This window comes from Saccopteryx leptura, chromosome 10, assembly GCF_036850995.1.
Source record: "Saccopteryx leptura isolate mSacLep1 chromosome 10, mSacLep1_pri_phased_curated, whole genome shotgun sequence".
Classification (NCBI taxonomy): domain Eukaryota; kingdom Metazoa; phylum Chordata; class Mammalia; order Chiroptera; family Emballonuridae; genus Saccopteryx; species Saccopteryx leptura.
In genome coordinates this window covers 40,044,253-40,061,572 of record NC_089512.1, presented here as the reverse complement: position 1 = coordinate 40,061,572, position 17,320 = coordinate 40,044,253, and the positions used below count along the sequence as shown (strand labels likewise).

General features: G+C 41.5%; 1 protein-coding gene across 2 annotated transcripts in view; it reads left to right on the top strand.

Annotated features, from left to right (window-relative positions):
* STAG1 (STAG1 cohesin complex component) overlaps positions 1–17,320 on the top strand; it is a 475,156-nt gene that overhangs the window by 452,051 nt on the left and 5,785 nt on the right. For both annotated transcript variants that reach the window (XM_066352127.1, XM_066352126.1), the window contains 2 exons: positions 15,344–15,549; positions 16,181–16,355. In XM_066352127.1, coding sequence (XP_066208224.1) covers positions 15,344–15,549; positions 16,181–16,355 — 381 coding nt within the window. The remainder of the gene's footprint in view (positions 1–15,343; positions 15,550–16,180; positions 16,356–17,320) is intronic.

Here is a 17,320-nt window from a genome sequence, read left to right as displayed (position 1 = left end):
GATGGGATGAGACCCCAGGTCACCAGCTTGAGCACGGGCTCATCTGGTTTGAGCAGAGCTCACCAGCTTGGACCCAAGGTTGCTGACTTGAGCAAGGGGTTACTCAGTCTGCTGAAGGCCCCCGGTCAAGGCACACATGAGAAAGCGATCAGTGAACAACTAAGGTGTCACAACAAAAAACTGATGATTGATGTTTCACATCTCTCTCCATTCCTGTCTGTCTGTCCCTATCTATCCCTCTCTCTGACTCTCTCTCTGTCTCTGTAAAAAAACAAAAAGAGAGAGAAAATATATATTCTGATATTGTTGCAAACAGTTTTGTTCTATAGATAGATGTCTCTTAGGTCTAGTTGACATATAGATTTGTTTGTAGTGTTGTTCAGGTCTTCTACTTCCTTGTGGATCTTTGGTCTCTTTGTTCTACCCATAATTGAAAGTGGGGTATTGAAGTCTCTAGCTATTATAATTGAATTGTTTCTCCTTTTGATTCTGTCAGTTTTTGCTTCATGTATTTTGGGGCTTTGTTGTTAGGTGTATATATGTTTATAATTGTTACATCTTCCTGATGGTTGACTGTTACTTATTATTATAAGTGTCCTCTGTCTATAGTAATTTTTGTCTTAATATGTCTTTTTTCCCTCCTTTATTGTCTTCTTTAATATTAAATACATATTTTCTAGTGTAATATATAATTCCTTCAAAAATATTTAATTGTACTTTTTATTTATTTTTTCAGTTATTTTTATAGGCCTTAGTTATGTATATATTCACTTATCAAATTTTACTTTATATTTATTCAAAGGAAATATAAAAATTTTACTTCTGTATCTCACTACTCCCTCTTTTGTGCAATTATTCTACATATTGCATCTAAATGTTACAAACCAAAAAATACATTGTTAAAATTATTACTTGATGTAATCACATGACTTAAATAAACTGAGAGAAGACTAGGAGCCAAATATTATATTTAATAGTAATATTAACCTTCTTATTTACCATTTTTGGTTCTCTTCATTTCTTCCTATGGACTTGAAATACATATTATCTGACATCATTCCCTTACTTTAATATATCTTTGCACAGACTCCCTTCTTGAGCATTTATTATCAAATATGTTCTATTTCTATGTTATTGGCCCAACAATACAGTGATACATATTGTTTTATGTAATTGTTTTTTGTGTGTGACAGAGACAGAGAGAGACAGAAAAAGGGGCAGATAGAAACAGACAGGAAGAGAGAGAGATGAGAAGTATCAGTTCTTTGTTGCAGCACCTTAGTTGTTCATTGATTGCTTTCTCATATGTTCCTTGACCGAGGGGCTACAGCAGACCGAATAACCCTGGGCTCAAGCAGGTGAGCCTTGCTTAAACCAGATGAGCCCACACTCAACCTGGCAACCTCGGGGTTTCGAACCTGGGTCCTCTATGCCCTACTCCGACATTCTATCCAGTGCGCCACCGCCAGGTCAGCTATATAATTGCTTTTTAAATCAGTTAAAAGAATAAAGGATAAGTAAGTATGCAATTATATTGTCTTTTATAAATACCTCCCAATTATCTTTCAGCACTATTTGGTTTTTCATGTAAATTCAACTTACTCTATGGTTTCATATGTTTTCAACTTCAAGAGCTTCCTTTAGTATTTCTTGTAAGGCAGGTTGGTCAGCAATAAATTCTCTTAGCTTTTGTTCATCTGGGAGTACCTTTATTTATCTTAAACTTTTAAATATAGTCTTGCTAGATTAAAACATTTATTATTATTATTGTTATTATTATTATTAAGTGAGAAGTGGGGAGGCAGAGGCACAGACTCCCACATGCGCCCAACTGGGATCCACCCAGCAAGCACCCTACCAAGAGATGCTCTGCCTGTTTGGGGCCGCTGCTCTGTTGCTCAGCAACAGAGCTATTTTAATGCCTGAGGCAAGGCCATGGAGCCCTCCTCGGCTCCTGGGGCCAACTTTGCTCAAGCCATTCGAGCCATGGCTGGGGGTGGGGAAGAGAGAAAGAGATAGAGAGAAGGGCGAAGGGGTGGAGAAGCAGATGGTCGCTTCTCCTGTGTGCTCTGACCAGGAATCGAACCCAGGACTTTCACAGGCCAGGCTAATGCTCTACTGCTGAGCCAACTGGCCAAATTTCAGATAAAAGATTCTTTTGCAATAGTTTTTTACTTTCGTCACATTTACTGTTATCTCACTGCTTTATGGCCTCCATAGTGTCTGATGAGAAGTCAGCTTTTAAACTTTTGAAGTTACCCCTTGTGTATAATGAGTTATTTTTCTCTTTCTACTTTCAGTGTTTTTTCTTTATCTTTGGCTTTCAGCATTTTGCCTGTGATGCATCTGGGCGTGGATCTCTTTGCACTTTTCCTCCCTGGACTTTGTTGCATTTTGAGGATATGTAGATTAATGTTTTTTCTTCAGATTTATTTCTGCTTCTTTGTTCTCCCAATACCACCATTACACATGTCATTGTAGTAAATGATATCCCAAATTTCTCCATTCATTTTTCTTCATTCTGTTTTCTCTCTGTTCTCAAGATTAATAATTTTTTGCCAGGTGAAATCTGTTGAGTTTCTCTAGTGAATTTGGGGTTTTTGTTAATTGTACTTTTCAACTTTAAAACTTCCTTTTGTTTGTTTGGTTTTTCTTTTTAATCATTTCTTTTGCTTCATATTCTCAATTAAATGAGAGAGGGTGTCATCACACTTTCAATTAGACATAATTTTCTTTAGTTCTTTGAATATATTTATAATGTTGTTTTGCAATTTTTGTGGGCCAAATTTCTGTCACTTGTTTTTTGTTTTGCTTTGTTTTTTGTTTTGTTTTGTTTTGTTTTTTTGCTATATGTAGGTTACATTTCCCTATTTCTTGCATGTCTCATAATTTTTTTCTTGAAAACTGAACATTTTAGATAATATGTTACATATGTGATACATTTTCTTTGTATTTTTTCGAAGTTAGAAGTGGGGAGGCAGACAGACTCCCCCATGCGCCTGACTGGGATCCACCCAGCATGCCTACTAGGGGGCGATGCTCGGCCCCTCTGGGGCATTGCTCTGTTGTGGCCGGAACCATTCTAGAGCCTGAGGCAGTGGCCATGGAGCCATCCTCAGCACCTGGGCCAACTTTTGCTCCAGTGGAGTCTTGGCTGCGAGAGGGGAAGAGAGAGATAGAAAAGAGAGGGGGAAAGGTGGAGAAGCAGATGGGCGCTTCTCCTGTGTGCCCTGACTGGGAATCAAACCTGGGACTTCCACACGCCAGGTTGACACTCTACTGCTGAACCAACCGGCCAGGGCCAATTTAGCTATTCTTGATACTGATTCTCTGCCCTCACCTTCCTGATATTGATGTGGTTTGCTTGTTCATTTTTTTATTTGTTTAGACTTGGATGGACAAACTGCTCTTCTAATGTGCAGCCTCTGCTGTCCCTGCTCAGATCTCTTTTTCCCTTTATTTCTATGTGGCTTGGATACCTAAGGGTTAGTTACCCTGTGTCAGGATAAACCTCTTAAACAAAAGTTATGTTTAAATCTCCTTACCCAGCTAGGTTTTATCTTTTATTGTTGGATGGATGTATGGTTTGAAGGCTGCTATCATAATTCAGGGTTTTACTTTGCCCTGTGGTCAGCCAGGGGATTTGCAGCTGAAATTTCCCTCTTTGCTCCTTAGAAGGGCAGGCTTGGGTGTGTGCAATCTGCCAGACTTAACAGGGAAGTATATGATTTAATATACTTATATTAAAAATATTAAATTTATTTTTAAAGCAGTTTTAGGTTCATAGCAAAACAGAGGGTAGTTACAGAAGATTCCCACACATGGATAACCTCCCTGTTATCAAAGTCCGAGAGTGGTACATTTGTTGCAACCAATGAACCCACCTTGACATAATCACCCATAGTTCATAGCATACATTACAGTTCACTCTTGGTGTTGTACATTCTATGGATTTATACAAATGTATAATTACATGTGTCCATCATTATGGTATCAAATAGAGGGTTTTTACTTCCCTAAAAATCCTATGTGTTCTATGTTCTGCCTACTCATCTTTCCTTTTCTCCCCCCAACTCCTAGCAACCACTGTTTTTGTTTTGTTTTGTTTTGTATCTTTCCAAAGCTGGAAACGGGGAGGCAGTCAGACTCCCCCATGCGCCCAACCAGGATCCACCCAGTATGCCCACCAGGGGGCGATGCTCTGCCCATCTTGGGGCATCGCTCTGCCACAATCAGAGCCATTCTAGCGCCTGAGGCAGAGGCCACAGAGCCATCCTCAGCGCCCAGGCCAACTTTGCTCCATTGGAGCCTTGGCTGCCGGAGGGGAAGAGAGAGACAGAGAGGAAGGAGAGGGGGAGGGGTGGAGAAGCAGATGGGCGCTTCTCCTATGTGCCCTGGCCGGGAATCGATCCCGGGACTCCTGCACGCCAAGCCGACGCTCTATCACTGAGCCAACCGGCCAGGGCCACAACCACTGTTTTAATTTTTATAGTTTTGCCTTTTTCAGAATATCATATACTTGGAGTCATACAAAATGTAGCCATTTCACATTAGCTTCTTTCACTAAGTAATATGCATTTTACGTTCCTGTCTTTTCATAGCTTGATAGCTCATTTCTTTTAAATATTTTTTTTTCTTTTTTTTTTTTTTCATTTCTGAAGCTGGAAACGGGGAGAGACAGTCAGACAGACTCCCGCATGCGCTCGACCGGGATCCACCCGGCACGCCCACCAGGGGTGATGCTCTGCCCACCAGGGGGCGATGCTCTGCCCATCCTGGGCGTCGCCATATTGCGACCAGAGCCACTCCAGCGCCTGAGGCAGAGGCCAAGGAGCCATCCCCAGCGCCTGGGCCATCCTTGCTCCAATGGAGCCTTGGCTGCGGGAGGGGAAGAGAGAGACAGAGAGGAAAGCGCGGCGGAGGGGTGGAGAAGCAAATGGGCGCTTCTCCTGTGTGCCCTGGCCGGGAATCGAACCCGGGTCCTCCGCACGCTAGGCCGACGCTCTACCGCTGAGCCAACCGGCCAGGGCCTCTTTTAAATATTGAATACTATTCCATTGTCTGGGTATGCCACAGTTTATTTAAATCAGGGGACCAGGGAACATGCAGATACTCCAGTACTTTCAGCCTTTTGCATTTTCACCAATGAAATAAAAGTTGGTTTTGCATCTCACTTGTATAATTGAACAACTTTCTTTGACTTGTAACTTGCTTTTCTGATGTTCTTGTTTAATAAAAAAAAAAAAGAACAGGCCCTGGCCGGTTGGCTCAGTGGTAGAGCGTCAGCCTGGTGTGCAGAAGTCCCGGGTTCGATTCCCGGCCAGGACACACAGGAGAAGCACCCATCTGCTTCTCCACCCCTCCCCCTCTTCTTTCTCTCTGTGTCTCTCTTCCCCTCCCGCAGCCAAGGCTCCATTGGAACAAAGATGGCCCAGGCGATGGGGATGGCTCCATGGACTCTGCCTCAGGTGCTAGAATGGCTCTGGTTGCAACAGAGCAATGCCCCAGATGGGTGGAGCATCGCCCCCTGGTGGGCGTGCCGGGTGGATCCCGGTCAGGCGCATGCAGGGGTCTGTCTTACTGCCTCCCCATTTCCAACTTCAGAAAAATACAAAAAAAAAAAATGCTTTTTTTATTGCTTCATATTCATTTTGAAATATCCCCTAACCTAATTTTTGTGAGCAGTATATTCCCTTACTGAAGGACATCTATGTTGCTTTCAAGTTCTGGCAGTCTGAAGAAAGCTGCTTCAGGTTTTGGGGGAGGGGGTTGTTTGTTGTTTGTTTGTTTGGGGGTTTTTTTTGTATTTTTCTGAAGTTGGAAACGGGGAGGCAGTCAGACAGACTCCCGCATGCACCCAACCAGGGTCCGCCCAGCATGCCCACCAGGGGGCGATGCTCTGCCCATCTGTGGTGTTGCTCTGTTGTGACCAGGGCCATTCTAGCGCCTGAGGCAGAGGCCATGGAGCCATCCTCAGCGCCCAGGCCAACTTTGCTCCAATGAAGCCTTGACTGCAGGAAAGGAAGAGAGAGGCAGAGAGGAAGGAGAGGGGAAGGGGTGGAGAAACAGATGGGCACTTCTGTGTGCCCTGGCTGGGAATCGAACCTGGGACTCCTACCACTGAACCAACCGGCCAGGGTGCTTCAGGTTTTTATGAGAGTGTAAGTTAACTCCTTTGGGTAAATACCAGGGAGTGCAGTTGCTGGATTGCGTAAAAGAGTATGTATGGTTTTGCAAGAAACCACAAAACTGTCTTCCAAAAGTGGATGTACCATTTTGCATTCCTGCCAGCATTTAGAATTAATGTTCTGTATTTTGGCCATTCTAATAGGTATGTATTAGTATCTCATAATTGTTTTAATTTGCATTTTCATGGTATGATATGGAGTATCTTTTCATATGCTTATTTACCGTCTATATGTTTTCCTTGGTGAAGTATCTATTCAGGTCTTTTGCCCACTTTTAAATGGGATTGTTTATTTTCTTACTGAATTTTAACAGTTCTTTGTATGTTAGATATTAGTCCTTTATAGATTTGTATTTTGCATATATTTTTTTCAGTCTGTGATTGCCTTGTCATTATCTAGACCAGCAGTTCTCAACCTGTGGGTCGCGACCCCGGCGGGGGTCGAACGACCAAAACACAGGGGTCGCCTAAAGTAATCAAACCACTGGCTGCGGGAGGGGAGGAGGGAGAGAAGTGGGAGAGGGAAGGGGAGAGAAGCAGATGGTCACTTCCCTTGTGTGCCCCAATCGGAAATCGAACCCAAGATATCCATACTGTATAATAAATATGTATTTTCTGATGGCTTTAGGCGACCCCTGTGTTTCGGTCGTTCGACCCCCGCCGGGGTCGTGACCCACAGGTTGAGAACTGCTGGTCTAGACAGTGTCTATTGCAGAGCAGAAATTTTAATTTTTTTTTTAAGGTGAGAGGAGGGGAGATAGTGAGACAGACTTCCATATGTGCCCTGACTGGGATCCACCTGGCAACCCTGTTGGGGCTGATGCTTGCAACCAAGCTATTTTTAGTTCCTAAGGCTGACAAGACAGACCAACCTGAGCTTGGGCTGATGGTCAAACTAATCAAGCCACTGGCTGTGGGAGGGGAGGAGGGAGAGAAGTGGGAGAGGGAAGGGGAGAGAAGCAGATGGTCACTTCCCTGTGTGCCCCAATCGGAAATCGAACCCAAGATATCCATATGCTCAAATGATGCTCAATCCACTGAGCCACCAGTCAAGGCTGAAATTTTTAAATTTTAATAAAATCCAGTTTATCACTTATTGTTTTGCAGGGATAATCCAAAAAGTCCTTACCATACCCAAAATCATCTAGGTTTTCTCCTATGTGATTTTCTGGAAGTTTTATATTTTGTGTTTTACATTTCAGTTTGTTACACATTTTGAGTTAATTTTTGTGAAATATTTTAGGTCTGTGTCTAGATTAATTTTTTGTTTGTAGATGTCCAGTTATTATGACATCATTTGTTAAAGACACTATCTTTACTCCATTTTATTGCTTTATTCCTTTGTCAAAGATCAAATGACTGTATTTATGTGGGTCTCTTACCTGGGCTCTGTTCTATTCCATTGATCTATGTCTTTTCATTCACTAATACCATACTGTCTTCACTATGATAGCTCTTTTTTCTAGCCTTATTGAAATATATTTGATGTATAACATTGTATGGGTTTAAGGAGTCCAATGTGATTATTTGATATTGTGTTGGCTATTCTGGGTCTTTTGCCTCTCCATAATCTTAGAATCAGTATGTTATTATTCACAAAGTAACTTGCTAAGATTTTGATGGGAAGCGCCTTGAATCTATAGATAAGTTAGAAGAACTCAGTTCTTGACAATACTGACTCTTCCTACCCATGAACATGGAATATCTTCCATTTATTTAGTATTTTCATTTATTTATCAGGGTTTAGTAGTTTTCTGCATATACCTGTTGTAGGTGTTTTGTTAGATGTATACCTCAGTAATTATTGGGGGGGGGGGTACTAATGTAAATGGCATTGTGTCTTTAATTTCAAATTTCACTTGTTTATTGCTGATTTTTAGGAAGCAATTGACTTCCATGTATTAAATTTGTAATCTGCAACCTTGCTATAATTGCTTATTAGTTCTTACAGTTTGTCAATTCTTTAAGATTTTCTACATAGGACTTTCATCATGTCATCTGTAATCAAGGACAATTTGATTTCTGCCTTTCCAACCTGTATACTTTGTATTTCCTTATTTTGTCTTATTGCATTAACAAGAATTTTCAGTACACAGTGGTAGAGCGTAGGCCTAGCGTGCAGGAGTCCCGGGTTCGATTCCCAGCCAGGGCACACAGGAGAAGTGCCCATCTGCTTCTCCACCACTCCCCCTCTCCTTCCTCTCTCTCTCTTCCCTTCCCGCAGCCAAGGCTCCACTGGAGCAGAGTTGGCCCGGGCGTTGAGGATGGCTCTGTGGCCTCTGCCTCATGCACTAGAATGGCTCTGGTTGCAGCAGAGTGACGCCCCGGATGGGCAGAGCATCGCCCCCTGGTGGGCATGCAGAGTGGATCCCGGTCGGGCGCATGCGGGAGTCTGTCTGACTACCTCCCCGTTTCCAGCTTCAGAAAAATACAAAAAGGAAAAAAAAATAAAAATTAAAAAAAAGAAGTGCCTATTCATTTAAAAAAAAAAAGAATTTCCAGTACAGTGTTGAAAAGGGAGTATTAAAGGGGGACATTTTTGCCTTGTAACTGATTTGGTAGGGAAGTTCCAAGTTTCTCAGCATTAAGTGTGATGTACAGTTTTTTATAAATGTTCATTTATTATCAAGTTGAGAAAGTTTACCTCTGTTACTAGTTTACTGAGAGGTTTTTTTTGTTTGTTTGTTTTGTATTTTTCTGAAGTTGGAAACGGGGAGGCAGTCAGACAGACTCCCGCATGCGCCCAACCGGGATCCACCCGGCATGTCCACCAGGGGGCGATGCTCTGCCCATCTGGGTTGTTGCTCCGCTGCAACCAGAGCCATTCTAGCACCTGAGGCAGAAGCCATAGAGCCATCCCCAGCGCCCGGGCCAACTTTGCTCCAATGGAGCCTTGGCTGCCGGAGGGGAAGAGAGAGACAGAGAGGAAGGAGTAGGGGAGGGGTGGAGAAGCAGATGGGTGCTTCTCCTGTGTGCCCTGGCCAGGAATCGAACCCGGGACTCCTGCACACCAGGCCGACGCTCTACCACTGAGCCAACTGGCCAGGGCTTACTGAGAGTTTTTATCATGAATGGGTTTTGGGAGATTTCGTCAAATGTCTTTCCTGTATCTATTGATATAATCATTTTTTTTTCCTGTTTTGACAGATTACATTAATTTTTGAATGTTGAACTAGCTTTGCATTACCTACGTTACATCCCACTTGGTCATGTTGTCTACAATTTTAAGGGGTGTTTTGTTTGTTTTTTGTTTTTTTTAAGTTTTAAGTTAGGACTTTGATTAACCTTCTTTACTAATTTTTATTTTCTATTGAATTTATTGGAATGATATTGGTTAATAAAATTATATAGGTTTCAGGTGTACATTTCTGTAATATGGTGTACAGATGTAATTCTTTTAGTACATTGTTGGATTCTATTTACTAATATTTTATTGAGGATTTTTGCATTTATGTTTATAAAGATAATTAGTCTCTAGTTTTCTTGTTATGCCTTTATCTGGTTTTGGTATTAGGGTAATGCTGGCCTCATAAAATGAGTTAGAAAGTATTTTCTCTGCTTCTATCTTCTGAAAGAGATTATAGAGAACTGGTATATTTCTTCCTTAAATATTTGGTTGATTTCACCAGGGAACCCATTTGTGTCCTGCGTTTTCTGTTTTGGAGGATTATTAATTATTGATTCAATTTATTTAATAGAGATTGTCTGTTTCTTGTGTTAGTTTTGGCGAATTGTGTGTTTCAAGGAATTGGTGTTTCATCTAGATTGTCAAAGTTATAGGCATAGTGTTGTTTATAGTATTCCTTTATTTTCCTTTTAATGCCCATAGGTTCTTTGTGATGGTGTGTCCTTTTTCATTTCTGCTATTAGTAATTTGTGCCCACTCTCATTTTTTCTTAGCTAGCTTGGCTAGAGGCTTAACAGTTTTATTGATCTTAACAATTTTCAAGGAACCAGCTTTTGATTTTCCCAGTTTTCTCTGATTTCATGTTTTTAATTTCATCTCTAATTTTTTTCTTTTCTTCCAGATTGGATTTAATTTTGTCTTATTATTTTTATAGTTTTCTAAGGTAGAAACTTGCTGATTTTAGATTTTTTTTCTAATATGTCTATTCAGTGCCGTAAATTTCCCTCTATACACTGCTTTCACTGCATGTCACACATTTTGGTAAGTTGCATTTTCTTTTTAATTTAGTTCAAAATATTTTTAAATTTCTTGTGATTTCTTTGACCTATATGTTATTTCAAAGTATGTTTAGTCTTCATATATTTGAGAATTTTTTCAGCTTTCTAATGTTGATTTCTAGTTTAATTCCACTGTGGTCTGAGAGCAGACATTCTATGATTTCTATATTTATAAATTTGTTAAGGTGTGTTTTATGGCGCATAATGTGGTCTTTCTTGGTGAATGTTCTAGGTCAGTGGTCCGCAAACTTATTAGTCAACAGAGCCAGATATCAACAGTACAACGATTGAAATTTCTTTTGAGAACCAAATTTTTTAAACTTAAACTATCTAGGTAGGTACATTCCTTATTGAGGTAGCGCCCGCACAGGGTATTGGGATCAAAGAGCCACATGTGGCTCGCAAGCTGCAGTTTGCCAATCAGGGCTCTAAGTGACCATGAGGAAAATGTATTTTCTGCTATTGTTGGATGAAGTAGTCTGTAAACACCAATTATATCTAGGTAATTTATGGTGTAGTTGAGTTCAACCATGTCCTTACTGATTTTTTTGCCTGCTTAGTATGTCCATTTCTGATAGATGTTGAACTCTCTTACTCTAAATAGCGTATTTATCTATTTCTCTTTGCAGTAGTTTTCTTTCTCCCATAATTTGATACTCTCTTGGTAGGCACATACACAATAAGGATTTTCTTCCCTGAGAATTGACCCCCTTCATTAGTATGTAGTGCCACACCCCCTTTTTCTTTTAATTATTGATTTTTTTGAGAGAGAGGCAGAGGGAGAGAGGAACAGGAACATTGAGCTGCTCCTATATGTGCCCCGAATGGGGAATCAAACTGGCAATCTTCGTGCTTTGAATGACGCTCCAACTAACCAAACTAACAGGTCAGGGCTTACTTTTTATTGATTTTTAGAGAGACAGAGAAAGGAAGTGAGAGAGAGGGGAGAAGGAAGGGAAGCATTTATTTGTTGTTCCACTCAGTTGTCATTCCCTGGCCACTTTTAGTGTGTTCCTTGACTGGGGATCAAACCCACAACCTTGTTATTTCAAGGCAACCCTCTTAACCAACTGAGCTAAATGACCAGAACCTATTTATTGATTTTAGAGGGAAGAAGAGAGAGAGAGACCAAAATATCAAACTATTCCTGTATGTGCCCTGACCTGGGATCAAACCTGCAACCTTTTGCACATATGTCCAATGCTCCAACCAAACAACTTATCCTGTCTACTTTCCTTGCTGTGAAGTCTGCTCTGTATGAAATTAATATAGCTACTCCTGCTTTCTTTTGGTTAGTGTTAGTATGCTATATCTTTTCCATTCATTTATTTTTAATCAATATGTGTCTATATTTAAAGTGAATTTCTATAGACAACCTATATTTTGTCTTGTTCTTTGATCCACTCTGACAATCTCTTTTACTTGGTGCATTTAGACCATTGACATTCAAGTTGATACTCATGTAGCTGGATTACTATCTACTGTAGAGGCAGGAAGGGAGATGATATTGCTTCTAATGCATGCCCTTGACCAGGGGGCTCTAGCCAAGCCAGTGACCTTTGGGCTCAAGCAGGAACCATGGGATCATCTCAATGAGCCCATGCTTAAGCCAGCAACCTTAGGGTTTCGAACCTGGGACCTCAGCGCCCCAGGTTAATGCTGTTATCCACTGTGCCACCACCAGTCAGGCTGCCTTTTGTAGTTTTAATTGAACATTTTATGATTCTATTAGTTCCTTTTCTTAGCACATTGATACTTTTTAAGTGGTTGCCCTAGAATTTGCAATATATATTTACAGTTAATCTAAGTTTACTTCACACGTAGGAGTTAACAAATAATCCAGTTCATTCCTCCCATCCTTTGTATTATTGTTGTCATTTATTTCATTTGTATATATCATACATAATGGAATACATTGTTAGTGTTATTTATTTATTTATTTATTTATTTGTATTTTTCTGAAGCTGGAAACGGGGAGAGACAGTCAGACAGACTCCCACATGTGCCCGACCGGGATCCACCCGGCACACCCACCAGGGGGCGATGCTCTGCCCCTCCGGGGAGTCGCTCTGTTGCTACCAGAGCCACTCTAGCGCCTGGGGCAGAGGCCAAGGAGCCATCCCCAGCGCCCGGGCCATCTTTGCTCCAATGGAGCCTCGGCTGCGGGAGGGGAAGAGAGAGACAGAGAGGAAGGAGGGGAGGGGGTGGAGAAGCAAATGGGCGCTTCTCCTATGTGCCCTGGCCGGAAATTGAACCCGGGTCCCCCACACGCCAGGCCGACGCTCTACCGCTGAGCCAACCGGCCAAGGGCCGCTCTGTTTCTTTTATTTGAGTTTTTTGCCTTTTGGTGTGCCTTGTATTTTTTTCTGGATAGCTGGACATAATGTGCTGGGTAAAAGGAACTGTTGTAAATAGGCATTTAGTCATATAGTAGCGAGAGAGAGGAAGCATTCTCTAGTCCCATGATTAGGTCTCAAGCCTTTTAGTGAGTTGCTGGACTAGGAACTTAACGTGTGCTTCTCTGGGGTTTTGTTTGTTTGTTTTGTTTTGGGGTTTTTCCCCTCCCCTCAGGTGGAATAGGTTGAGTGTGCTGGGCTGGAGTTGGCTATTTTCCTTCCCCCTTGCCAGTTAGGCTCCAAAGTTGTGAGGACTGCCCCTATGACTAGGTACGCTGTAGTTTATAACTCTCAGACTTGTCCACAGTTGTGCCTCCAGCAATTCATGAGTTTCAGTGCTTCCCAAGGTGGTTTCTGCTCGTGTGTTTGTTTCAGTAAGACGTACTTCCTGTATTCACCTGTGCCTCCACAGTGATTTTCATCTCTTGTGGCTCCAAGAAGAGCTGTTGTTTTATTTTCCTTTTTTCCAGTTTTTTTCAACTTTTTATTTGTTAGGTCGCATTGGCAACTTACAAACTCTTTGCATGCAGAACGGGAAACCAGTCTGTTGTGATTTTATTTTTAAACCTGGTTTCCTAGGAGCTGCTCTTGAGTAAGAGCAGCTTATTCAGCCGGCTTTTGGTTAGAAGTTGTGTTTAAGTCCCTTGTGCCAGTGAGGCTTCCTCCCTGTGTTGATAGATCTGTGTGTGTGGCTTAGAGCAGTGGTCCCCAACCCCCGGGCCGCAGACCGGTACCAGTCCATGGGCCATTTGGTACAGTCTGCAGAGAAAGAATAAATAACTTACATTATTTCCATTTTATTTATATTTAAGTCTGAACGATGTTTATATATATATATATATATATATATATATATATATTTTTTTTTTTTTTAAACAGAGTTAGAGAGAGGGATAGACAGGAACGGAGAGATGAGAAGCACCAATCTTTAGTTTTTCGTTGCACATTGCGACACCTTAGTTGTTCATTGATTGCTTTCATTGATTGCTTTCTCATATGTGCCTTGACCGTGGGCCTTCAGCAGACCAAGTAACCCCTTGCTCGAGCCAGCAACCTTGGGACCTTGGGTCCAAGCTGGTGAGCTTTTGCTCAAACCAGATGAGCCCGCATGCAAGCTGGCGACCTGAGGGTCTTGAACCTGGGTCCTTGGCATCCCAGTCCGACGCTCTATCCACTGCACCACAGCCTGGTCAGGCAATGTTTTCTTTTTTAAAAATGACCAGATTCCCTCTGTTATATCACTCTTGACGCTTGTCTCATAAGCTCGACAATTATATTTTAAAATATTACAGTTTTTACGCCAGTCGCATAATTTTATTTTGTGCATTTATCCGTCCCACCCTAAAGGCTGGTTCGTGAAAATATTTTCTGACATTAAACTGGTCCATGGCCCAAAAAAGGTTGGGGACCACTGGCTTAGAGAATGATTTCAAAGCTGCCCCAACCCCTGTTCTATTTGCCCATGAATGGGTACAGTAGCATATGTGCACATCCTTTTCATTCCAGGAGGGCTCTTCTTGGCTTTGGTTCAAGAGCCACCAGCACCCTTTTATTTGCTTTTCAAGATCTCCATTGTTTTCAACAACACCCTTAAGTGAGAAATATTATATACTGTAATCCAAATAAAGTCAGTCTTCCCACATAGAGCTGGAAATCTCCAGCCTATGATCTCCCTCAGCCCCCGAGGAGAATTTTTATGCCACTGAACAGGAACTGGGCACTGGAACAACATCCCTTTTCTTCCATAATACCACCCTGTTCTATGGGCAGGGGTCTGGAGGGTAATGCCTTTTTCTCAGCTTGCCCATCCAGGGCCCAGAGTTCTTAGGCTGATGTGCATGGGGTAGAATTACTACCCAACAAGTTGGAGTTTGAGCGGGGCATGCTCATTGCTCTTAGCTGCTGTCCTGCAACACAGAGATGGCCTACTTCTTCCAGGACAGCTCTAAACAGAAAGGGAGCCCCCATCTCTTCTCCATGTCCATCCAGAGTACAGCTCGTGGAGTAGTTTCTTTAACATGGAGCTGTGGTGAGGGAGAGGGGACAAGGGAATGCAGGATGTGGTTCAAATACTGCAAACTCTTACTGTTCTGAGATTTAGTAGATTTTCTTGAATTAATGTTTTCTTCATTTGCTATATGCCCTTAGGACAGTTTTTAAACTTTAAATTATTATCTTTTATAATTTTCATCAGTTGAAGGTTGTTTTGCTGGGGAGAGGTTATATGCAAAGCTCCTTACTCCACCATTCCAGAACTCTTGCCTTGGTTTGAACATTTAAAAGAAAATAACCTTTATGAGCCAAACTTCTTGAGTTATTTTAAACATTGATATTTCAAAACAAAGTTAGAGACATAGGATGCGTGCACATACACCCTAATACATTCACGTGTTTAAAAGTATTCCAGGAATATGTGAAGCAAAACCTTAAATTCTCAGTCCCTCTCTTTCCAAAGATAACCATTAATAGTGTATCCTTAGGGAATCTTCAGAATCGTCTGAGAGAGCCTGAGGTTATGAAAAAATTACGGTAAGTGCTTCCTTTAAAATCATTACTTTTTCTGTTGTGTTCCTAGTCATTCGTACCTAGAAAAATTTCTTACGGAGCAGATGATGGAAAGGAGGGAAGACGTATGGCTTCCGCTCATCTCCTATAGAAATTCATTAGTCACCGGAGGTGAAGATGATAGAATGTCTGTGAACAGTGGAAGTAGCAGCAGCAAAACCTCCTCAGTGAGGAATAAGAAAGGACGACCCCCACTTCACAAGAAACGAGTAGAGGGTAAGTGTGCCTTCACACTGAGACAATTAGCTTTCCTGGTATTATAGAGATAAATAGAGTAGCAAATAATCTTTTGAAGCAAGATGATACTGTTAAGCATATTATTTCCTTATGTGATACACATTGAGAGATTCAGGCAAAGAGGCTGGAATAGGTAGAGTGGGACAGAAGACAGTCAAGGAAGAAAGAAGTTGAAAGAGCATGGAACACGGAGGAAGATAGGCATAGAGAAAAAAGGGCATATAATTAGGGCAGTCTATAAAAGTGACCCCATACCATAGTCCTCTCATACGTTTTAAAATAAAATAGTTATATTATTTTGTCAAAATTCATACTAATATTGGAGAGATTCCGGTAAATTGAGGGTTCACCCCTATAGCAAATTAAATATATCAGAACAGCTTTCTATTTCTACCATTTGGATGAATCATTTATTTTTGTGTATTAAAATAGTGATGGCCAAATCTGGTTTTGGAAGTTTAAATACTTACACAAAGTCACACAAGTGAGTGGTATAACTGGAATTCAAACTGTACAGTCTAACTCCAGAGCCATGTTCAAGTCCATGCTATAACTTCTAACAGTTCACTTCACCCATGAAATTCTGTGACTGTTAACTGGAATTTTACAGATGAAAGTCTGGATAACACATGGTTAAATAGGACTGACACCATGATTCAGACTCCTGGACCCCTGCCAGCACCACAGCTCACTTCCACTGTCCTGCGGGAGAACAGCCGGCCCATGGGAGAGCAGATTCAGGAACCCGAGTCTGAACATGGTTCTGAACCTGACTTCTTACACAAGTAAGTAGTGAGAACTCACTTTTTTTTTTTAAGCAAGGGAGAGACAGGAAGGGAGAGAGATGAGAAGCATCAACTCATAGGTGTAGCATTTTTTAGTTGTTCATTGATTGCTTCTCATACGTGTGTTGACCAGGGGGCTCCAGCCGAGCAAATGGCCCCTTGCTCAAGCCAGTGACCATGGGGTTCCAAACCTGGGACCTCAGCATCCCAGGTCAGTGCTCTACCCACTGCACCACCACCAGTCAGGTTAAAACAGGGGTCTCAAACTCGCGGCCGTGCGGCACGCCCACCAATTTTGTGCGGCCCACAGACTAATCAAACTTCGTGGATTAATCTGCGGGCCGCACAAAATTGGTGGGCGGGCCGCGAGTTTGAGACCCCTGGGCTAAAAGTTCATTTTCTTGACATAAAACCTTTAGCTGTTAAAGAAACTATGTAAGAAAAATCCTGAACAGCAAATAGACTGTAGTACTTTTATAATCCATTTAATTAATAGTACTTTAACTGGGCTAAGTTTATATTTTAAACTGTTTGCAGAAAAAATTACTATTAAGGTATTTGATACCATCTGAGAATTAGTTGCCCTTTCTCTGAAACAATCAAAATTTCCCACAGTAGCAATTAAAATGTTTTCTCGTGCTAGAGCTGCAAAAACTGTGATTGCATGACTTTTTCTATTTTAAAAAAATAAATAAAACCTTAACTTTTCCTTTATTTTTCCATCCAGCTTTGAAATTCTCTTAGCTCCTCACTAATGTTCCTATTCCCACTGGGATAATGCTATGAACTACTCTGATGGATAAGAAATTATTTTTTTGAGAGAGGAACAGACAGACAGACAGGAAGGGAGAAAGATGAGAAGTATCAATTCTTCATTGCAGCACCTTAGTTATTCCTTGATTACTTTCTCATATGTGCCTTGACTGAGCCAGTGACCCCTTGCTCAAGCTGGTGACCTCGGGGTT